The sequence below is a fragment of the Coffea arabica genome, chromosome 6e (assembly GCF_036785885.1).
Source record: "Coffea arabica cultivar ET-39 chromosome 6e, Coffea Arabica ET-39 HiFi, whole genome shotgun sequence".
Taxonomy (NCBI): Eukaryota; Viridiplantae; Streptophyta; class Magnoliopsida; order Gentianales; family Rubiaceae; genus Coffea; species Coffea arabica.
In genome coordinates this window covers 23,843,998-23,867,965 of record NC_092321.1, presented here as the reverse complement: position 1 = coordinate 23,867,965, position 23,968 = coordinate 23,843,998, and the positions used below count along the sequence as shown (strand labels likewise).

Here is a 23,968-nt window from a genome sequence, read left to right as displayed (position 1 = left end):
CGACTTGAAAGGAGCGGCGCCGAACTTTCTTATTAAAAGCTCTAGAGAGACGGGCTTGATAGCATTCCAGATTTTGTTGGGTCTCTAATCTCTTTTCATCTAAAGCTTCCAATTCTTCAAGGCGCAGGCGAACATTCTCTTCCTCCGTGAGCCCTTCTTGGATAGCAATTCTCAAAGAAGGAATTTGTTGCTCAAGGGACAGGACAGCTTCTACACCATAGACTAAAGCAGATGGTGTGGCTTGGTTGGAGTTCGATATGTGGTGCGATAAGTCCAAAGAGTTTCGCCTATCCTTTTGTGCCAATCATTCTTTGATTTAGCCACCACTTTCTTCAACAAATTACATAAAGTTTTGTTGAATGCCTCGGCAAGGCCATTGGCGGGGGCATTATACATGGAGGACTTACGTTGCTTGAAATGAAATTTTTCACACATCTTATCCATCAAGTTATTTGAGAAGGCTTTTCCATTATCAGTGATAATGTATCGGGGAACTCCATAACGGTAAATAATATTCACGCGAATGAAGTTCACCACATCTTCCTTTCTAACTTGCTTGAGCGGTATGGTTTCAACCCATTTAGAAAAGTAGTCGGTCGCAGCCAATATATATAAATGTTGACCGGACGACTTTGGTAATGGCCCCACAACATCAAGACCACAAGCATCAAAAGGCCAAGAAGCAACGGTCGAGTGTAACGGCTCAGGTGGTTGATGAATGTAATTTGCATGAAACTGGCAAGCTTGACATATTTGAGCATATTTTATGCAATCTTTGACCATAGCAGGCCAATAGTAGCCCATTCTTTTAATCCAAAAATGTAACTTGGGACCAGATTGATGAGCTCCACATATTCCAGAATGTGCCTCGTGTATCGCTCGATATGCCTCGTCTTCGCTCAAACAGCGCAACAGTACATCTTCAAATGATTTTCGGTACAGCATATCTTTATACAAGATAAAACGAGGGGCACGGCGACGGATGTCAGTTCTCCTACATTGCTCCTCAGGTAGTTTTTGATACTTGAGATAATCAACGAGGGGTTGTCTTCAATCTTCTTTATCAATTTCATAGGTTGAGACCATATGAGCGTCGCCTCCTTCAATATCGTCATCATCAATTAGTGATGGAACTACCCACTTTTGGCATACACGGATTTGTATCTCATGATTCGACATGGTAAGTGAAGAGTCTAGCGCAGCTAATGCATCAACTTGCTTATTTTTCCTTCTAGGAACATGCTTAATACTTGCACCTCCAAGCCGCCTCATTAGTTGCATTGTATATTTGTGATACGGAATTAACTCGGACTTTTTGACTTCATAACTTTTCAAGAGTTGGTTAATCACTAATTGAGAGTCACTATAGATTTGAATGTCCAACTGTTTCATGTCAACAGCTATTTCAAGTCCGAGTATGAGAGTTTGGTACTCAGCGACATTGTTTGAACAATGTTGACTTAGAGTAAAAGAGTATAACAATATCCCTCCATCAGGAGTCACAAATATAATCCCCGCTCCAGCCCCATGACGATGAGCTGCACCATCAAAATACATCTTCTATGGTGGGCGAATCTCAACAAGAAGTACATCCTCATCTGGTAGGTCATCACTTAACTCCCATTTAGCAGGTATTGGGTGATCAGCAAGAAAATCTGTCAGAACTTGTCCTTTCACTTCCTTTTGAGGCACATAAATAATTTCAAACTGCTGTAGTTGAAGATACCATCTTGCTAGACGGTCGGATAGTACTGGTCTGCTCATCACATATTTTATGGGATTCGCCTTGGAAATGAGCCTCACGCTATGTGCTTGAAAGTAGTGTTTTAACTTCTATATTGCAAAAATAAGAGCTAGACACAACTTTTCAATCGGTGAATAGTTTAGTTCGTTGGGGGTCATCATTCTGCTTAAATAATAAAGGGCAACTTCTTTTCCTTCATTAATTTCTTGTGCAAGCAATGCCCCCACTGAGCGTTCCTGGGCAGCAATATAAATAAGTAACGGCTTTCCATGTATAGGTGCAGCCAAAACAGGTGCTTTCATAAGATAAGACTTAATGCTATTGAATGCATTACTACATGCCTCATCCCATTGAAATGGCACATCTTTCTTCATCAAGCGACTAAATGGTTGACACCTTCCTGCTAAATTTGAGATAAATCTCCGCAGATAACCTAATCGCCCTGGAAGACTTTTCAATTAATGAATGTCACGAGGTTCAGGCATCCTCAATATAGCATCAATTTTGGCCTGATCAATTTCAATACCTCGATGGCGAACCACAAAACCAAGAAATTTCTCCGATGTGACTCCAAATGCACACTTGAGAGGGTTCATTTTGAGTTGATACCTTCTCAACCGATCAAATACTTGTCTCAAGTCCTCCAAGTGATTACTCCATTTCTTCGATTTAACAACTAAATCATCCACATAACACTCGATATTTTTATGAAGCATGTCATCAAAGATACTTTGCATTGCTCTTTGATATGTGGCTCCAGCATTTTTTAGACCAAAGGGCATTACTTTATAACAATAAATATTCTTAGGAGTACGAAATGCAGTGAGCTCCTCATCCTCAGATGCCAATAGAATTTGATTATATCCAGAAGAGCCATCCATAAACGATAGAACTTCATGCCCAGTAGTTGCATCAATCATGAGCTCAGTGATCGGTAAAGGAAAGTCATCTTTAGGACAAGCATTGTTAAGATCCCTGAACTAGACGCAGATGCGGATTTGTCCATTCTTCTTTCGCACGGGCACGATAATCGAAATTCATGTGGGATATTTAACTTCACGAATAAACCCGACTTCAATAAGCTTATTGACTTCAGTTTCGATCAACGGAATCAAATCGGGTCTAAATCGCCGTTGTGCTTGCTTCACTAGCCGAACTCCCTTTTTAACAGCCAAATGGTGGACGGCCACTTTTGGGTCTAAACCCGGCATTTCTTTATAAGTCTAGGCAAAAACATCTCGATACTCTTGCAAGAGATCAACATATGCCTTCTCTTCGTCAGGATTCAGTGAAACACTTACATATATTGGACACGGGTCCTCTGAAGTACCAAGATTGATCTCTTTTAGATCATCCACAGTGGCCTTAACACCTTCCTCAAATTCAGGTGGAGCGTCTTCAGCATCTTCTTCTTCTTCAGGAGAGTCACCGTCAATTATGGTTATATGATTGCATGAGGCAACACTCTCTTCATCATCCTCTTTTTGTCTTGTGTACACCACGGTATGCTCCCTGACCCTCAATTCAGTCTCACACTTTATTACAAGGTCTGTGCATCTTCTCATTCTCGAAAGAATGATGCTACCAAATTTATGGGGACAATCAGAAGGTTCTTGAAGATTTTGCAATGACTTTGTCATTTTTCCTTTACTCTTATGAGAGTTTTGAAGTTTTTGTCTTCTTTGTGGTCCTAATCTCTTAAAAACAGACACCCGTGGAGTTTTATTCTCCTTTTCGTGAAAGGTTTGGAATTTATCAACTATTTGAGAAGACTCATCCTCCACAGTAATATATGGGCTACTAACTTTATTGATCTTGATGCGAATTGGTGTAGGAGAGGAGTAGCCAAGGTCAAATTTGAGATTTTCGACAGCGTATCCCTTTTCCTTCAACATCTTTTGGGTAGGATTCAACCCATGAATCATGTCACCAGTAGATTGACAGGATGGAATATTTAACACCGCAGATTCTTTGAGATCATATCCAGCTTTAGCGAGAAGCTTATAAGCGATAGCATCAAAACCTTCTTTGGTTCTTGACTTTGGTATGGTGTTTTGTTCAATTTCAGATTCTTTGCTTAAAAAGTTAGACCTTTTAAGTTGAGAAGATGACGCCTTTTTTGTATCAAGATGAGCTACCGAAAGAGTCAAATCTTTTAGAGTTTCATGCTGAATTGCAGGTGACTGTCCCTATTCTATTCTTGATTTGGGAGGGCAACGAAAGACAACTGATTCATTGCTTGGCAATGAAACATCAGTTTCTTCATGAACTTCCTCTTTTTATTTCGAAATCATCACTTTCACCCATTTTGCATTTGGAGATTCGGGGTTCTGGATTTTATCCCCAGATAGAGGTTGCTCAGATCTATCCTTCGCAATGTGCCTTTTGACGTAAAATTTGGCATCAGCGATATACGCTTCCGCCTCAGTGAAAGGATTGTCATCGACTTTCACACTTCTTATCACTCCATTTCGGGAGTATTTAAAACATTGATGAAGGGTTGAAGGTACAACTTCATTTTCATGAATCCAGGGCCTTCCCAACAGTACATTGTATGCTATTTTAGCATCTATCACATACAACAGTGCTCTGGACGTCATGTCATCAATGACTACCTCCAAATTTAGTGATCCAAGAGCTCTTTGCCCTCCTTGATTGAAGCCTTGAATCATCAGTCGGCTATTGGAGAGTTCATCAACCGGAATACCAAGCTCCTTCAGAGTTTTTAAAGGGAGAATATTGACTGCGGAACTTCTATCTATCAACATTCTATTCACTTTTTGCTCATTTGCATAACCAGTCACAAACAGAGGGCGGTTATGCGGTGTTGACCCAAGCAACAAGTCTTCACTAGTAAAAGTGATACTTGTGACGTTCACCTCTTCATTGCCGGTAGACACACGACCTTCTTCATTGCCGATAGGCATACGGGTTATCTCACAGAGAGATTCACGAGTATTATTCTTTTGTTCTTCGATATGATCTACTCGCGTTGTGTGACTCGCGACCACATCAACATCAAGGAATTCTTTTGGCAAGAATTCTTTTAAAGTGATAGGAGTTCGCGACTTTTGCTTGAAGATTCGACCTCCTTGAAGATTACGACAGTCATTATTTTTCTTTACGTCTTTCTCTTTTCCCTTCCAAATCATCATACTTCTTGTTAAGACCTTGCTCGCCTTACTAGATGGACAAGATTTCTGCCTCCTTCAAGTGACTAGAGTCCATCTTTCATCATCCACATCAGGTTGTAGCCCCTTTTCATCTTCATATGCATGTTCCTGAAGAGTTAAAGGAGCACTTTCTTGTTTGATTTCTATAGGGTCAAGTGATTCAAATTGAATTGTCGGCAATACAGGTACCATGTCCCTTTTATCCTCCATGGACTGCAGGGAACCAATGGACGTTTGATTCACACTCGCCTTGTCTTCTTCAAGGAGAATTTTCCCTTGTCTTGCCAACTCCATTACTTTGTCTTTGAAGACAAAGCATTTTTGAATGGGATGCCCAACCAATCGGTGATACTTACAGTAGTTTGGATCGTCAGTGTTCCTGGCCTCATCAGGTCGCTTCATCTCAGGAAGCGTGATCAAGTTTATATTTAACAGATCGTCAAACATACCAGGGACATCAGAATCAAGAAAAGGGTACTCTTTGTCTTGCATCTCCTTGAGAGTCGGCTTCCTCTTTCCTTGCTCTTGATGTGCATTGCTCTTCCTGTTTTCTCCCCTAGCAGTTTTGGGAACAACCTTAAAAGGTGTTATACTTGTGGCCATAGTCTCCTTCCTTTCATTTTTGATTGGTGGCTTGCCCCTTTCCTCGCTTCTTGTCTCTCCTTAGCCTTGTGAGGGTCAGGAACTGGCGGTTCTTGTCCATCAAGATTAATTTCTAACTTATGGGCTTTTGTGGACAATTCATCAAACGTTTCTAGTTGTACACCTTGTAAGATGTATCTGAGTCCCCAGTGCATACCTTGAATACACATCTCGATCGCGGAAGATTCAGAAATTCGATCTTTGCAATTTAAGCTCAGATTCCTCCAACAGTCGATAAAATCAATGGCAGGTTCACTCTTCCATTGACGTGTATTAAAGAGTTTAGTCATGCTGACAGTTCTCTTTGTGCTATAGAAGCGACTAAGAAATTCATGCTCTAACTGCTCCCAACTGTCAATGGTTCCAGACTCCAGATCTGTATACCAATCAAAGGCATTACCCTTCAAAGAGCGAACAAATTGCTTAACGAGCAAGTCACCATCAGTGCCCGCATTGTTGCAGGTTTCCACGAAGTGTGCAATATGTTGTTTAGGGTTACCCTTGCCATCAAATTGTTGAAATTTTAGAGGTTGATATCCCACAGGCATCTTCAAACCTTCCACTCTAGCAGTGTAAGGTTTAGTGTAACCGCTATATGACTTGGCGCTTCCACCCATCTTATCCTTGATTGTACCTTCGATAAATTCCTTCAGATTGTCAACATGAATGGTGCCATTAGGGGAGATTGAAAATTCCTTCGCGGCTTGTGATTTCGCATCCTCTTTCTCCTTCTCCCTTGATGACAAGTCTCCTTCATCTTGCACTTTGAATTTCTGTTTGGACATACTAAGGCTATTTTCGCCTATATTTTCCATCATATCCATTAATTTGACTATCTTGGCATCCTGACTTTGCGCATGCACTACTAGCCCTTCGACAATTTTGGCTAGATTCGAGATCTGGTCTTCCACAGTTGTGGTATTGGTCATCATGACGGGCATCACCACAGAGGCAGCCGAATCACTTGGGCTATCAATGGATTCATCATGGGCTCCTTTCTTGTTGGGAAGCATCTTGAGATTTGTTTCTTCAGTCAAAACGTTCGCCTTAGCCCTTTCTGCTAACTTCTTGGCCTTGCTCCTTGTCAGATGTGCAGTATACTGCGTCTCTTGAATTGTTGAGACATCGGCCACTAAGCCTTTAAGAGAAAAGTTCACCTTCTTGAACTCCATTGAATTTTGAAACTGGTAAGTTGTTGGAAGAAAAGAGATGAGAGGCAGAGATGGTCCCACTGGGCGTGCCAGAAATTTGTAAGCACAAATTTTGTTGCCTGAAATAAAAGACAAGAAAACTTGCACAAATATCAAATTTATTAAATCAAATAATAAGCGGGTTACAATCTCTGAAAATTCTTAAATCAAAGAATTTAATCTCCTGATTCTTTTATTCGAATAGTTTCAATTGAAGGGTCAAAAAGACTTGTTCTTCAATCGAACGGGTGTTTCCTACAATTTCTGCGTAGAAAACGATTGATTTGATGACGGCGTCAAACACTTGAAACTTCAAGTCTTCAACACCGATAGCAAGAGGATTTGTTTGACTTGACTTGGACTTGGATTTGAGGAAGAAAGCTCTTGAGAGAATTTGACAGAGTTTCTTCGAATGTTAGGGATTTTTTTCATGTCTTTGCCTTGAGGGAAGACCTATATTTATAGCCAAAATATGTAGGCTAGGTCTTGAAGAAAACTCTCAGAATCTTCCTGTATTTTGGATCACTTGTTACTCAAGAAATCCATTTAACCTGGGCTTAAATAATGGGCCAACTCAAATAGTCAATTGTGAATTAATAAATCAATTAATTCACTTCAACTTAAATGGACATTACAAATTTAATTTGATTTAATAGCCCATATAATACTGGCCCAATTTGCAAGTTCAAAACATAATGAACTTTTATCATTTAACTTAATTTAATCAAGATCAATTTAATTTAAATAAATCTTGACTAAATAAATTAAATAAATTATCTTTGTCTACAACCACAAGTACCAATCCCCCCAAAAGAAGATGAAAAATCCCGTAAGAACCAAATTAGTGGATATTGACTTTTTGACAAAAGGGATTGGCTTGATCTAAAGTCCAAGAACATTTTTGACTCAAAGTTAAGGTATAAAATCCATTCCTTGATTGATAATGATGATACCATTTATTGTCAAAATATACCAAATTTTTGAATAGTTACGATAAATTTATATTGCAATTGCACCCCACAATTTGCAACAAGGATTCTTTTAACAATTCAAATCTTTGGTTCCATCATTGTGTTTTGTTGCAAAGCATATTAATTAAGATGCTTGATTGATTGATTCATGTGGTATATATTATAAAACCCGTACACTTGATATACCGAAAAGTTTATATCTTCTAAAAAGTAACCAGAAAATTTACATTGTAAATCTCCCCGTTCCCTCCCTGCTTCTTAAGTCCCACTCCTCCCTTAGTAGGAAAAAATAAAAATAAAAAAGAGAAAATTTACATTGAACTACAAATAAACAACACAGTAAAATGGGGCAAAGGATTTGGTTGAATGATAAGGTGGGAGAGAATATAAATGGGAGGTTATAGATTCAAAACCTCCCACTTAAAAAAAACACAGTAAAATATATATGGACATTAATTATTATATGTATTCCTATGGATATATTTGACGAGTGATATTAATTCATTAGTCAAAAGGCACTAAATGACAAAAAATAAAACTAATATATGTTTATGAAACCAAAAAATATTGAGTCAAGAATAAAATTTCCATTGGTCAAAATGAATATATAATGAATATGAGCAATATAGTAGCTACTTCATAATTGTTGTAAACTTTCTTAAGGAAAATTTTGTTTAAAAATAAGAGTGATAAATTTGTAAAATTGTATACAAAAGTAAAAGTATTATAAGGAGACTAAAGATTGTAAACTGTTGATATACAAGAAGCAAAATTTAGTTGTCTCTGCTTCAAATGTAAATTTATAGTAAACTAATTTCTATGGCCGACTCTGTGCATCAAGTTGCCCAGATTAACAAAGATAAATTAAAGATAGATTGTTATTAGATTGGCATCAATATGTGGATAGGAAATGTAAAGTTGCTTGATGAAAATAGTAATATATTTAAAGCAAGATTGGTTAGAAGTTCTTATTTAAAGCAATATTTTAAATCAAGTCCATGAGAAAATACAAATATGTGCACAATTTACAATTTGAATTTATAGTCCATTTAAATGTATATGTGCAATAGATACATAAATTATAGTTCTAAAGGTGTTGTATCATCAATGAAAATTATGATATTATACTAGTTCATGGAAGTGTTGAATATAGAGACTATTCTCACGAAAGTAGGGAATTACCTTTATCATTTTAACCTTATAATTTCATAGAATTTAATGAATCTATAACTAGTTTCTTCATCATGAAATATAGGTGAATGATAGTTATAGGTATGGTTGGTGCACTGGTAAAAGCAAGTATCACGTGCATTATGAAATTAGCTATGGCTTAGCTAAGATGATAAATTAAATCAAAATTTTACATATGTTGGATTCATCTAACCATCATAGTGTATAAACTAACGGTGCATGCAATATTTATTCTTTAAAATTCATTAGTTATAGCCAGACTAATCCTTCCATTAAATGATGCATTTCAAACCCATCTCTTTTACTTCATTCAAACATATAAGGGAATTTGGTAAAGGGTTTTAAATCTAAATCCACTCAGGTTCCCCAGTCCAAACACAGCTGGGAATTTCGGTGAAGAATTAGGGCCTATGTCCATCAAAAATCCACCTAAATGAATTCACACAAAACCAATAAAACCAATCGGGATTTTTCAGGGTGACTAAATTAGTAAATCTGGAAAAATAGGAATGCACAAGTCACAAGCTCGTATTTATTTTTTTGAGAAATGCTATAAATGAAATTTTAGCTCATGGTGAACTAACTACAAGGCAAGTCCAATAGTCTCCTTTGATCCATGTCATATTGTTGAAAGAACATTGAAGAACTTTACGATCTTATTGGATTATTTTTAAGGAGATTCTACAGTTCTTATTGAATGTCATACTCCTAAGTTAATTTTAAAATTAGATAGGAAAAAAAAGTGTTATTGGCCCTTAAGTTCCAACAATTTTAAAGATTTAAAATTCAAACCATTATTATTTTTATCGAGATGTACAAGTTGAAATGATCCTTAAACGGGATCAAAAAAGTTCCCGTTAACTAGATTTTATCTTTCCTTGTAGATATCATACTCCCAAATTAATTTCTCAATAAGAAGGATGAGGAAGTAATAGCGTAAATAATAAAAAGATTTTTTCTAACAGATGCTTATTGGCTTTTCATTTATATACTTAAAATTCAACTAACTTACGATATATGCACACATACTAATAATTATTACCCTCTTGTACATTTATATACATTTTCTATTTAATTTATCTATTTTTACTTATATTTATTTACTTTTCCTAATTAATGTTATGGGCACCCATAAAACATTATTCTAATAAAAAAAATATATTAATCATCGCATAACCGGGTCAAACCGACCAGTTCCAGCAGATCATTGCACGTGTCTCGTCCCACGGCGAATACCCGAAAAGGTTACGTCATCCAACAAACTTTCGCACCAAAATTTCTTACCCGCAAAGCAAAAACGAGAATAAATGCATCGGATTCCGCTAGAAACCCAAAAACAGCCTTAAATTAAAACCAAGGAATCGCAGAAATAGTTCAAATCAAAGCTATAACTATGAAGATCAGCACTGGTACTAGTCTTCTTTGCTTTCTTTGTCTTTTCGGCGCGGTCTCTGTGATTTCTGAATCGTGTGAGGAAAAAGGGTTCATAAAGATGAAGGAGAGTGGAAGTGTTCTTGGGGGAAGCCATGGCTACCGAGGAGATCAGAACAATGGAGAAATTGAAAGCATTGGTCGTTTTGCTGTTCAAGAACACAACAAGAAAGAGGTCTGTATTCATTAATCGCTGTTTTCTTTCTCTTGGTTCTTGATTTGGCTATTTGTTTACTGGCCCTTTTTCTTATTTTGGAAAAAAAATCTTGATTATTGATTTTTAATTCGATTAGAAGAGGTGGGAATCCCGGAGTTCAAATTCTTTTTAAGGGTTTTTTGGGTGTGCATTTTTTCTGTTAAATTATGTGGCTTTAGGGAATGATTAGCTAGGGATTTCCCAATTTTTTTGATGAAAGAAACCCTTAGTTGATGGTTTCAGGGAAAATAAATTTATGTAAGTTTTAGATGGTTGTCTTCTGAGGTTAATATTGCAGATTTTTCTAAAATAACGGATGCATGTTGATGAGCTTTTATATTTAAAAAAAAAAAAAAAACAAGAGAAGAAGAAAAAAGAAGAATGAATTAATGTGGAAACAATTCCTGGACAGCGTTTGTTAATGTCCTTTCTTCAGCTACTGTTTTTGGAATTTGGATTATATGTAATTTACTGTATTTCCTTTTTCTGGACATAGAACGCGCTTCTTGAGTTTGGAAGGGTGATCAAAGCCAAAGAACAGGTGGTTGCTGGTAAGTTGTATCATCTTACTCTGGAGGCAATTGATGCTGGGAAGAAACAGATATATGAAGCAAAAGTTTGGGTGAAGCCGTGGATGAACTTCAAGAAATTGGAGGAATTTAGGCACACTAGAGACATCCCTTCATTCACTACTTCGGACCTTGGTCTTAACCAAGGTTAGATATGTTTCTTAAATTAAACTTGTGAGCAAACATTAACCTCAAATAGCATATCTTGGAGCTTTTTCTGATCATATAAATTCTCGCTGAAGATTCATTTTGTTTTAATTTTCATCACTCAAAGTTCTTGTAGGAGATCTTAAGATTGAGATAAGATTAGGTAATTTATGTTGAACCTGGTTGTGGAAGATTAAACTATCTAGTGAGTAGTTGTTTGAATTTGAGATTGGGGAATTGGGCAAGAAAAGAATGTGAATTGTTTGAGATGGTTGTTAGCTGCATGTTGTTGACCTTTAAACAATCTAAACCAAGAATTCTTTACATGACTATGAGTTTGGACATGTTGATGCGGAATAGGATATAGCCATGTTCTATCTAATTTCGCCTCTGTATCACAAACTTGAAGAGAATCATGTCATCAAAAGTATCATCAAGATGGTTCTTGTCTTGTTTTCTAGGTTACAATGTGTTGAATAACTGCATAGTAACCAAGATATTCAATTACTTCTGATGTGTTGAGTTCCTTCTTAAAAAGTTACAGTTGACTATTGCACTGAAGTGGACTTGTCCAAAATGAAGCTTTTTCGTGCTCAGCACCTTTTCTTGGAAATATCTTCTTAGTAAAAGTTCTCATCAAGTGAATAATACTTGGAAATTTTATTGTGGGCGGACCTACTACTTGGCAAGCCTAGCAGTTGGTCATTGGCCAATGAAGATGCTCCAAATAAGATTGTGAAGCCCACTAATTCCACATTATATACAATGTAAATAATATTGTAATGTTCTTATTTGTCCAATTGACGCTATTTCATTGGTCAATTACCAAGCTGCTTTTCATCACTTATGAGGTCCTAATGCTTTTTAGTTTGATTCTGTAAATGTTTTTGTTTTTGATACATCCTTCCACATAGATGTTGGAACTTAATCATTCACTGTGACATATGTTTTTGGTCTGTTTTACTTGCGACCCAAGGCCTAAAATAAGTTCTTGACCACTATTCACAGTTTATATAAATTCTCTGAGACAATGACGGAGCCAAGGGGGGGCAGAGGGGGGCCATGGCCCCCCCTAAGTTTTGAAAATTTTAATTCATAATATGTAAATTTGTGTGTAAAATAAAATTGGCCCCCCCTAAATTTTTACAATTTTAGTTTATATTATGAGAGTTTATATCATGACCCAATTCATAATTGTTAATGGGCTAAAACAAAAATAATTATTTTATTGGCCCATATACAACTATATATAACTTAGCCCAATGGATAAAAGATTTAAAAAAAATTATTTTATCTTTAGTATTCTAAGAAAAGCTTACAAAGGAAGCTATTTGCCCACTTTTCTGATATGCGGATCAAAAAGGAAGTGTGGGTCAGAGGGTGACTTTTCATTTCTTTCTTTCTTTCACGGTGGCACTTGATTGTGGGTAGACACAAAAGTAAAGTGAAAAGAGCAAGAAGACAGGAGAACTGGAGTCTGGAGAAGAATACAACAAAGATTCAAAGAAGATTCATCAAAATTCAAGGGTGATTCACACCATGATTGGTTTGGACCGTTTGGTCATTGGTGGCTTCCGTGGCTTGGTCACTTGGTGCTAGAAAGTAGAATCCAATAACTTGAAGTGAAGTGGCTGGCTCCATTCTCTGGTGCCTGTACTAAACCTTTTCCTTTTATAATTAATTTATTATGAAATTTAATCTTTTCCTCTTTCCAATTATCTTATGCTCCTGTAAAATACATTTCTAGTATCAAAATTGTGATATTATACTATATTGGTAGTATATTTTTCTCAAGAAATATAATTTGACATGTATAAAGTATTTTATTGTTTAATAAGTGTGTATCATTTAAAATTGTGGTTCCATACTCTATTTGTGGTTCAAAGAAATACTAATATAATGCATATATAATATTAATTTGGCATACGTATAATTTATTATGATAATTTGCTAGAGTTGTATATAACTTATGAAGTGTGAATTAAATTCAGGTTTGAAATTTATTCTCCATGGTTAAGTCAACAACAATTGATGCATTTTTTAAAAGAAAAATTATTGAAGATCAAAAGCACAAGGAGAGTGATGCTACTCCATCATCTATTCTTAGTGAGAGTTTGGTTGTTGAACCTCCCAAAAAAATTCAAAGAGTTGAACTTGAAAAGATTGATATTGCTTCTTTGGAGCGTGATCCCGGAAAACGTCCACCTATATGGAGCTATCCTCTTAATCAACAAGATGAAATTCGTCGAGCTTATATCAATTGGGGGCCATATCAAGTTAAGCATGAAAATTACCCTTCAAGTGGTTCAAAGAAACATGCTCGTCATTTTTGTAGCTCTTGGTTTGAATTGTTTCCATCTTGGCTTGAATATTCTCCATCAATTGATGCTACTTTTTGTCTTTCATGCTATCTATTTAGTAAGCCGAATGGACGAGTTGAATTAAGTGCATTTGTTCTTGGTGGCTTTAAGAATTGGAAGAAGGTCAATAATGGAGATAATTGTGCTTTCTTACGACATGTGGGGAAAAATCCTAACTCATTTCATAGAATTGCTGTAAAAGCCTGCAATGATTTGATGAATGCTTCTCAACACATTGGAACTTTCATTGAGAAACAAAGTTTTGAGCAAGTTGAGATTAATCGATTAAGGCTTCAAGTTTCAATTGATGTAGTTCGATGGCTTGCATTTCAAGGTTGTGCCTTTCGAGGACGAGATGAGAGTGAAAAATCTCTTAATCGTGGAAACTTTCATCAACTTATTAAGTTGTTGGCTTCTTATAATGATAAGGTAAGAGTGATTTTCTTCCAGCTTTGCATTCTTTCTTGAATTTATATAATATGCATGCTTGAAAGAAATCTTTTTAATTCATAATATGCTTCCATTTAGTTATTATCTTTATAAAATTATAATTATGCTCTATTAATGGATAGGTTGCAAGTGTTGTTCAAGAAAATGCTCCATCCAATGCCTCCTATACATCTCCTGAAATTCAAAAGGAGATTCTTTATATATTTTCCAATAAGGTTAGAAAAGAAATTTGCCAAGAGATTGGAAATTCAAAATTTTGCATTATAGTTGATGAAGCTCGTGATGAGTCCAAAAGAGAGCAAATGGCTCTTGTTTTGAGATATGTAGATAAGGAAGGATGCATTTGTGAACGATTTTTTGGTGTTATTCATGTCCGTGATACTATGGCTTTAACTTTGAAGGAAGCTATTTTTTCTACTCTCTCTCAACATAATTTGGCCATTCATAACATCCGTGGACAAGGGTATGATGGAGCTAGTAATATGAGAGGTGAATGGAATGGCTTGCAAGCTTTAATTTGCCATGAATGTCCATATGCCTATTACATTCATTGTTTGGCCCATAGGCTTCAACTTGCTTTAGTTGCAGCTTCTAGAGAAGTAGCTTCTGTTCACCAATTCTTCTCCAATTTAGTTTTCATTATCAACATTGTTACTGCATCTAGCAAACGTAATGATGAATTAAAGGAGGCTCAAGCAATTGAAATTGCTACTAAGATTGCTAATGGTGAACTTGAAACTGGAAGGGGGCTTAATCAAATTGGCACTTTAAAACGAGCTGGAGATACTCGTTGGGGTTCTCATTTGGATTCTATTTCTAGTTTACTGAAAATGTTCAATGCTACTTGTGTGGTTTTAAGTAACATTGCAGCAGATGGAGGTTCATACTCTCAACGTGGAGATGCTAATTTTGCTTTGAATCAGTTGTTATCCTTTGGATTTGTTTTCACATTGCATCTTATGAAAGACATTATGGAAATCACTCATCATCTTTGTATGGCATTGCAACGTAAATCTCAAGATATTTTGAATGGAATGCATCTTGTCTCAAGCACAACAAAGCTACTGAAGAATTTTCGAGATTCGGGATGGAATGATTTCTTGGTGAAAGTTAAATTATTTTGTGAGCAACATCAAATTGATATCCCGGATATGAATGCTCAATATATTGCAAGACGTGGTAGATCTCGTGGTCATCATGATGAGATTAGTGTGGAGCATTATTATCGAGTGGATATATTTATTGCAACAATTGATTATCAATTGCAAGAGTTACATAGCAGGTTTAATGATCATACCGTGGAATTGCTTGTTTTGAGCACTGCTTTAGATCCTAGAAATGGATTTATGCTGTTCAAGATTGATGATATTTGTAAACTTGCAGAGAAGTTCTATCCGAATGATTTTATGGAGCAAGAACTAGTACGTCTAAGAATAGAACTTCAACATTTTGAGCTTGACATTCCAAATCATCCTGAATTGCAAGAATTATCTGGTATTCATGAGTTATGTCAAGGCTTGGTGAAGACAAGAAAATCAGTGATGTATCCTCTTATTGACAGATTGATTAGACTTGTTCTTACTCTTCCTGTATCAACTGCAACTACAGAGCGGGCATTTTCAATTATGAAAATAATCAAGACAAAGCTCCGAAACAAGATGGAAGATAATTTCTTGAATGATTGTTTAACTGTGTATATAGAAAAGGAAGTTGCTGAAAAATTTAGCAGTGATTCAATCATAGATGAATTTAGTTCTATGAAAGAACGTAGAGCTCAATTTACTTGTAAGAAAAGATGTTGAAATTTCAAAGTATGTTAATATAATTTTTATCTTTTTCAATTGAAAATAGTTACATTTATATTACATGGTTATATATATATCTATTGCATAGGTGACATATTGGAGAGCATTTTTTCATGATGTGCAAATTGGATGGTTTGTAATGTTATAAGATATTTAATCAAAGGTTTTTTTTGTTAATTTTTGTTATGATTGTACCACATATTTATGAATAGATATATCTTTATAATTAAATTTAATATTTGATATTATTAGATGTCATATATTTAAATAGAAGAAAATTATTTTGAACATAATATATTAAAATAATTTTATTAGGAAAAAATTTTGGCCCCCCCAACAAAAAAATCCTGGCTCCGTCACTGCTCTGAGAGTTGTTCTTTAACATGGTCATGTATTAAGTTAATACTTTGGTGTCTTAGATTGTTTAACTGGATCATGTTACATTATCCATTTAACTTTATTTGCTGAGCAATATATAATGACCTCTTGATTTTTTGTATATGGGTAAGTGGAAAATCAATGGGATGATTTGGGTAAAGAACTACTAGGACGATGTGGTGGACTCAATAGGACCAGATTCTTGTCTCAGCATTAAGCTACTATGCTTTAGTTGGATGCTAAGTTCGTTTCGCGGTTGATAATATTTTATATTGTACTCCATAAAAAGATTTGGTGATTTGAGGAGAGAAGGAAAATAAATGGAGCAAGTTTAAGGAAGAAAAAGAAAAAGGCATTTAGTTGGTTCCTTTGAATATTGGGCAATTTCCTGAGTATGATTTTGGTTGTTATGTATTCCCTGATTACGGCTGTAAGCAACTTTTACACCCTTTCCATTGTAGCTACGTTTAGATTTCAAATTGTTGAAGCATTCAGATGAGATGAATCTATGTTATTCAAAACTTAATTGCCTAACTTATGTATGCTTCCTTCACTGGAGGGTTCCATGCTTTTGTCTTTGGATAAGTAAACAGCTTGATGCTGTTTCTTATAATGCTCTTTTTGAACATGAGTTTGTTAGGGGCATTTTAAGCATTCAGATAAGACAGCTTGTTAATCATGCCATCATCGTGTAGCCTTTTCAACAAACATATTTTCCTAGTTCATTTGGCCTTTGGCTCCCTTCCTCACAGAAGTGTAATGTACCATCTTTTAAATGGTTTCCTTTAAGCATATTAGCAGGTCTGTGCTAAATCCAGTTTTAGAATTCATTTGTAATTTTACAAGGAGCTGCAGCAATTCTTTTGTGATAGCTTAGAACTTGTCAGTATATTGGGCCTTAAACAATTATCTATGATAGCTTAGGAACTATTATTACGTAGTTAGGTCCCACCTGCTTATACATAGTATCAAGTGCATAGAACCCCTTTTTTTTATTTTTCCTAAAACACATATGAGGTTTGGGCTGTAGCAGCTACAAGTTATGGTTTCTTCCCAGCCTAGTCACCAGCCCAAGCAGAACTGGTGGTGAACATTGTTTTGAGGTGTAGTTTATATTGGACTTTCTTATTTTGGATGACCTCTGAAACCAATGCATTCTACCACGGCATTATATACTGATATAAGCTTTGGCCTCTTGATAGTATGTGCATTTCTTAATGTGTATCAGATCAATTGGGATAAAAGGAGGAGGTGGGGGTAAATAACATTAAAACTTCGATAAGCTTTTCTGTTCTATGGATAACCTCAGATGAGATGGCAGAGATTGCCAATATATGATGCTGGAGTATATTAGATGCAGCACTTTTTTCCTCGAGGCCATGATGTAGTTGCCTAATACTTTCAAGCTCTTACATGTCATTAATACCATATGACATGTAGCAATCTTTTAGCTAAGGCCAAGGTTGCAACTTATTCCTCTCATTATTCTTTTAAGCTCTTACGATGTGAACTGCTCTTGATAGTTGTGATAATGCTTTTTTTTTTTTTGTTCCTCCTCCTCTATCTTAGTTAAGATTTACATGCCAATGTCCTGATTAAATTTGACGTTAGTTGCTTCTTTATATTTTCAGGTCATTTGAAAAAGCCATAAAGTTTGATCGAGTCCTGTGTTTCAACAGGAGCATCAGAGAACTTGCAAACTGTTGATGCAAAGTTTATTTTCTTCAATTTGGAGCCTATAGTGTTTAATGGTGTCAAAATTTCTGCAACTTATAGTTATGTTGATATATGCTGCCTAATATGGTTAGTTGTTGAGGGATGATAATATAGAATAAGATAGCTAAAAAACTTGCTAGTTTTAGAATATGCGATCAGTTAAATCTGTGTTTAGCAGGAATATGGCACAACATATTTACTGTGTATGTGTACGCATAATACTGTAGTATGAGAATGATGTTTCTCAGTTGATTTAATGTAAATCTCTTGTATTTAAGCTGAATAGCTTCAGTATAGCACCATGTGGGTTTGGTTTCTAATTCTAATAAATTAGTTTGCTAGCACATATGGTGGGATTTCGGGCCAGTTGGTATATCAGAGACCGGAAAGGGATAAAGGTGCTTTTGCCTTCAAAAGGCAACTGACTTCCTGAGGAGTAATTTTACTTTCCGTAAAGCAACATATTGGCAAGAATTCTTTGTGGGAAAAGGTTATCATCACATCACAATTTTCACTAGCATCCAACAATTTAAACTGTTTTGCCAAGTTTGTTTTGCTGTTTAATGGGGTAAAAGTCACTGCCTGTGTGAGTTTGGGCATGATGATGTCCATAGCAAATGCTGATATATATTTCAAGATCAACATACTACACTTCAAAAAGTTTGAGATCAAACTAAATTGTGGTAAAGTTTGACAATAAAAGAAAATCTCTTTAAATCATAGAGAACCCTTACTTTATTTTTTCTAGAAAAATAATAGCTTTCCACAAATACCTCGTAGAATCCAACAAGTTCTTCACAATCAAATGGAGAGTTGGAAGTGAAGCAACTCTTGCAAGCTGAAAATTTAGTAACAAGAGAAAGGAAGCATTACAGCTCTACTGGCACACGATTGTACAAATGTGCAGGCAATCTTGGTGTTGCAACAGCTTGCAAAGGGGTTCTCATATAAGTAACTGTTCCAGGGCTCTCTTCCAGGTCAATCTCTTCAGGGCTGACCCCAGGTGGTGGAGACCAAGTAAAGTGGTGCAACAAATGCCCCAGCATAGAAGTGACCAGATTGAGTGCAAGTTGTGCACCAGGGCAGATCCTCCTTCCAGCACCAAAAGGCAGGAGCCGATAATCGTGGCCCTTGATGTCAACATCTTCCTCCAGGAATCTCTCAGGTCGGAATTCCAGTGGATTTTTCCAGGCTGCAGGATCACGAGCAATCGCCCAGACGTTAACGTGCACGATAGACCCTTTAGGGATGTCATAACCACCGATCTTCACATTGGCATTGGCTCTATGAGGAAGCATTAGTGGAGTTGGAGGGTGCAGCCTTAGAGCTTCCTTAGCTACACACTGTAAGTATGGGAGCTTTGCAAAATCAGCTTCAGTCATGATTCTATCGGAGCCAATGACTAGGTCAAGTTCCTCTTGCGCCTTTTGCTGCACCCTTGGATTCTTTACCAGCTCTGCCATTGCCCATTCTACTGAGATTGTGGTTGTATCCATGCCAGCAGTAATCATGTCCTGCATAATTTGGACAACATTAAATCCTATTTTGCAATAGATGGAGCTGCTATCTTTCTTTTCCTTTTACCTTTCTTTCCTTGGAGCTAGCAAAGTGAAAATAGGCCACTACTTACCCAAAGGAGTCCAATGACTGTGTCATCGCTCAATTCATATTGCTTTTGAAGAGTGAGCAATGCATCAACAAAATGCTGCTTAGTATTGCCACTCTTTTGCCTTGCAAGAGTGTGCTCTTCCATGATCATTCTGGTCAGTTTGTCTCTCCGCGCATTGTGCTTATCCAGGTCCTCATTTTCGCCTACAAACATCCAACGAAGCCAAGGAATGTGATCTGCCACGGAGAGTTTTGCACCAATCTTTATCCCATTTGATACAATGCCCTTAAACTCTTGGCCTTGTTCATCAACCACGCCCTCTGAATTCATGAACCTCTTCCCAAATGTTAGCCTTGTAATGTTGTTGAATGCTACTGATCCCAAGTAGTTGCGCATCAACAGACTCTTGCCTTTGTTTTCTGCATGTTCAAGTGTTAAAAAAAAAAATTAGACAAAATTCAGCAATGCGGATCTGAGCCCGTTGTTCCACTTTAGCCTATTCAAGACTTTCATCCTAACTTTAATAAAATTTTGTGACTAAATTAAGTGGACATCAAAAAGAGTTCCCATTAGTTATCCAATGGAGAACTAAATCTACAACCATCCATTCTGAAACTATACTTTTATTATTTAGATAACTTGTATCATTAATACGTAAATTTGCACAAGGTGTGAATTTAGTACGGAGAGACGTAGGTTTAGCCCCTTTTTTATTTCAATTTTTTTGTTCCAAGTCAACGAAGAATTTTTACAATATAGGCTATAACTGAGCATATGAGAAAATGTGTAGGGAATTGCTAGTTGACTAATCATTATCTTCTTCCCACCCACAGGTTAATTTCAGACCGAAAGGGACATAGATATGACCAAGTGAAGTTAATTCTTTGAACTTTACAGCCTTATATTTGAAACTATTGGCGTGGCCAGACTTTTCAGTATTTGCCCACTTGGAATTTTGAAAGGAAAAGAAAAGTTTACGTTAATAAAAACCTTCGGGCAATATAAAAGATGTTTGGTGTAAAAGATTAATGCAGTTCCAAATAAATTGACATATTCCAGACTTTCCAGTTATGAAATCATTTAAAAAAACTTTCTCCATATACTCAAATAATTTTCCATATATGTTCTAAAAGTTCAATCAAAGTTAAGGATACTTAAGAGCTTTTTAAAACGATTTCAAACTAGCAACAATACTTAACTCTAGACTTTAGATTGCCCTGTTTTGATAATTCAATTTGGTATTTAAATTTAATAATTCAATTTGATATTTAAATTTAATAAGTTCAGACCTTAGTATGTACAAATATGTTTGATAAAAAGATATAAAATATCTAAATTAATTAAATGGCTCCAAATTACCTAAAGCAAAACTTATTTTCAAAAATAAATGAAAAACTGTCCACTAATCACTTAATGTAAAATACATTCAAATATTAGGATTTCAGTACCTAATTCAGTAATTAACAAATTCATATTTCAAATATCATATTCCAGTTTGATCTAAGGTATCCTTAGAAGATTTGCAGCACTGATTTCCCGAAACAAAATGCAAAACGTTTTTCAGCACTGATCCTGATTTCCAACTTGAATTTCCCAGTGACTACGACTTTGGTTCTTTTCCCACACAGTACCTGCCCAAATTGGCCTATCAACTTTTTCTCATCCAAAGCAATAAGTAGACCGTCCAGTTTCACCTACCACAAATTTCGTTTGTTTCTCCTCCTTTATGCAAACCCACCTACCCCATTCATATCAATCAACTTGTCAAAGAAAGTTACCTTACCTGCTTTTTCTTGGACCCTTAATGGTGTGTCATGATTATTCCATTTCCATGGCCATGACTTGTAGTAATGTTCGGGAGTAGAAAAGCCATACAATTGTAGAAAAATGTGTCTCATGCGTATTATTTTATATTAAAAAAAAGCATGTACTGTTTAGAAAATTTACATCAAGTAGTGAACAATTAAAATCCAATAAAATAAAAGAATTTAAATCATTATTCCAGTATAGCAGAAGTGATTATTCCCTTTTCATGAGCATGACTTTTGTAATGTTCAGCATTAGAACAGTTACATAATTCTAGAATTTTCTTTTTCAGGTATATTTTTTATAATAAAAACGTAAGGATCTTTTCTTTTTCTAATTTTTATATTAACTTTTTGTCCAACAAACTTAAGTTGATTAAATTTTTTATTTTGCATAAGATGTACATCAAGTGGTGAGACATCAAAATCCAATAAGATAAAAGATTTTAAAGCGTTACTCTAGTGTAGCAGAAGAAAAGGCACTGTAAAAGAGGAAAATTACTACTAGTTAAAAACTTCCAAGAAAAAAAAAGTCTAAAAAGAGTGGGATAATTTTGCCAAAAGGTATCATTCTTTTATTTCTAATCTAAGGGGCTTGTGCACCAATCCCAAACATTTAGGGGTGAATTGTAAACTATTCTTCCAATTCGAAGGGTTTGTATAATAAATTACTTTTGCTTTTTTAAAAAAGAAAAAGAAATTAATCACGGGCATCATTGATGTGAGGAGACTGGAGGGATGTCAGTACTTTAGTTCCCTCACCTTTGATGGCGAACCGACAAAATTAGCACAAATTTGCACATAAAAAGAACATGGATGGACTGACCAGTGGGGTGGCTAAACAGGAGAATTTATTATTGATGGTTGAAATATGCACTTTTGAGATCTGTACCAAATTGAAAAATGTTCCCCAATATTTCTTCAAATTTAATTGTAGTCAGCTCAAAGTATTCAACTTTGTGAATCTAAGAGGGCTATTTTCCTCCACATTGATGTATTTTGTCATTGGTTTTGTTTTCAGTATTCATACCCGTTTACAATTTTCTTTACCAATAAATTACAATCTTAGAGTGTTATGAAAACTAAGCAAATAATTTAGTTAGCTTAAATTACAAACATATATTGCAAAAATGTATAGGAGCTTTTCTTATTGTTGGTTGCATTTCGGTATTGTGAAGACAATCTATGACTGAATGGTCCAAATCACCTACCATATGAATGGTAAGCAAGCAAACACTAAATGAATGAGATAGTCGTGTTCAAGATCTAAACCAAACAGATGAAGAAATCCAATCAAGAACAAACCAAGAATTTGGAGTACTGAAAACAAAAAAAAAAAAATTTTTTGTGGAAAATTAAGAAAACAATACCAGGTTTGGTGCAGTCCTTGAAGATGGAATCAACCATGGCTGTAACTTCATCTTCTCTTAAAGGTCTAAGGCCTTCCAGTCTTTTTGGAGTGAAGAGTTCAAGATTGCACAATTTTCTGACCTTCACATAATGAGGACCATAATCAGCCCATATCAAATCTTGGCCATTTCTGCTCATTCTGGCAGAGGGTCTAGTCCTGTACCTATCTGCCAATTGCTGATCATTGTCTTTAAGAACTTCTTTGGCCAGTTCTGCAGTGTTCACAACAGTATTCAGCTGGGAACCAAAGTAGACAGAAAATATTGGACCATAGAGTTTTGACCACTCTGCATAGCACTTGAACCTCACCGGTTTTATGTCGTAAATGTTTCCGACCACCGGTTTCGGCCGTGGCCCGGGTGGCAGTTTGAATCTAAGGCGTTCATAGAGGCCGTAGGCTAGGAAGATGAAGGCAATTGGGAGGAGGACCAGAAGCAGAGCCATCGGTTAATACGAAGGTTTGAGTTTTGAAACCATGAAAAAAAAAAAAAAATTAGTGGAGCTGGTGGGAACAGTGGCTTGTTTGGTTCTCTAGAATTGTCGAGTTTGAAACTATGACGACATGGTATATAAAAGAGTGGAGTTGGTGGCTTAGTCGGTTATGTACAATTGTTTGGTAGACCAGGCTCCATTTGTACAAATTTTACAAAAATATTTGTATACGCTAAGTAATTGGGATATTTTGAATGCAGTAGTCTTTCTTATCAAAAAAAAAAAAAATGGGAAATATTTATTAAACTCTACCATCTGTCACCTACCACTGCCTTTGCCACTACATCCACAAGTAATCACCAATACCCCCTTGCTCCACCCGGCAACCCTGCCCTCTCTCTGGCCCACCACCACGGGCACATCCTCTCCTTCTTCTTCCCCACCATCCCCTCCTTCTTCTTCCCCTTCACCTCTTCCTCTCTCCCCCTTCTCATCTTTTTCTCTCCCACCTTTCTCCGCCACCCCTCTCCTCTCTCATTCCATCGCATCCCTCCCCCTCCCCTTCCCCCTTACGACTAGATTTGGTCGCACATACAGATCTTTTGTTCATGTAATCAAATTTGGTCAACCAGATTTGGGGTAGGAGCCTCCCCTCCTTTTCATGACCAGATCTAGTCGCAAGGCCAAATCTAGGATGGTAGGGGGAAGGGAGACCAAAGGGGGTGGCAAGGGACGGGGAAGAGAGGAAA

General features: G+C 36.2%; 5 protein-coding genes across 8 annotated transcripts; 2 read left to right on the top strand and 3 right to left on the bottom strand.

Moving 5' to 3' along the window:
- Positions 1 to 1,050: 1,050 nt before the first annotated feature.
- On the bottom strand, positions 1,051 to 1,557 carry LOC140009807 (uncharacterized). The gene has a single exon (XM_072056132.1). The coding sequence runs from the start codon at positions 1,555 to 1,557 to the stop codon at positions 1,051 to 1,053; it is 507 nt and encodes a 168-aa protein (XP_071912233.1).
- A 3-nt stretch (positions 1,558 to 1,560) lies between these two features.
- LOC140009806 (uncharacterized) lies at positions 1,561 to 2,118 on the bottom strand. The gene is made up of 2 exons (XM_072056130.1): positions 1,930 to 2,118; positions 1,561 to 1,833 (listed from the first exon to the last, which is right to left on the bottom strand). Exons 1-2 carry the CDS (start codon positions 2,116 to 2,118, stop codon positions 1,561 to 1,563), a joined length of 462 nt encoding a protein of 153 aa, XP_071912231.1.
- A 7,994-nt stretch (positions 2,119 to 10,112) lies between these two features.
- Positions 10,113 to 18,246, top strand: LOC113695181 (cysteine proteinase inhibitor). Of its 2 annotated transcripts, none has more exons than XM_072055659.1 (3): positions 10,113 to 10,517; positions 11,035 to 11,281; positions 17,879 to 18,246. In XM_072055659.1, exons 1-2 carry the CDS (start codon positions 10,305 to 10,307, stop codon positions 11,257 to 11,259), a joined length of 438 nt encoding a protein of 145 aa, XP_071911760.1. In that variant the 5' UTR covers positions 10,113 to 10,304; the 3' UTR covers positions 11,260 to 11,281; positions 17,879 to 18,246. The 2 variants fall into 2 exon arrangements, with proteins under 2 accessions (XP_071911760.1, XP_027069987.1); XM_027214186.2 differs by having other exon boundaries at positions 10,117 to 10,517; positions 11,035 to 11,254.
- Positions 12,699 to 17,960, top strand: LOC140009590 (uncharacterized). Of its 3 annotated transcripts, none has more exons than XM_072055655.1 (3): positions 12,699 to 12,901; positions 13,246 to 14,043; positions 14,187 to 17,960. In XM_072055655.1, the coding sequence occupies exons 2-3, from the start codon at positions 13,264 to 13,266 to the stop codon at positions 15,864 to 15,866; spliced, it is 2,460 nt and encodes an 819-aa protein (XP_071911756.1). In that variant the 5' UTR covers positions 12,699 to 12,901; positions 13,246 to 13,263; the 3' UTR covers positions 15,867 to 17,960. The 3 variants fall into 3 exon arrangements, with proteins under 3 accessions (XP_071911756.1, XP_071911757.1, XP_071911758.1); XM_072055656.1 differs by having other exon boundaries at positions 12,699 to 12,907; XM_072055657.1 differs by lacking the exon at positions 12,699 to 12,901 and having other exon boundaries at positions 13,396 to 13,530; positions 13,674 to 14,043.
- A 322-nt stretch (positions 18,247 to 18,568) lies between the features above and the next one.
- On the bottom strand, positions 18,569 to 23,569 carry LOC113695884 (cytochrome P450 98A2-like). The gene is made up of 3 exons (XM_072055658.1): positions 22,748 to 23,569; positions 19,594 to 19,991; positions 18,569 to 19,477 (listed from the first exon to the last, which is right to left on the bottom strand). Exons 1-3 carry the CDS (start codon positions 23,229 to 23,231, stop codon positions 18,833 to 18,835), a joined length of 1,527 nt encoding a protein of 508 aa, XP_071911759.1. The 5' UTR covers positions 23,232 to 23,569; the 3' UTR covers positions 18,569 to 18,832.
- Positions 23,570 to 23,968: the final 399 nt, after the last annotated feature.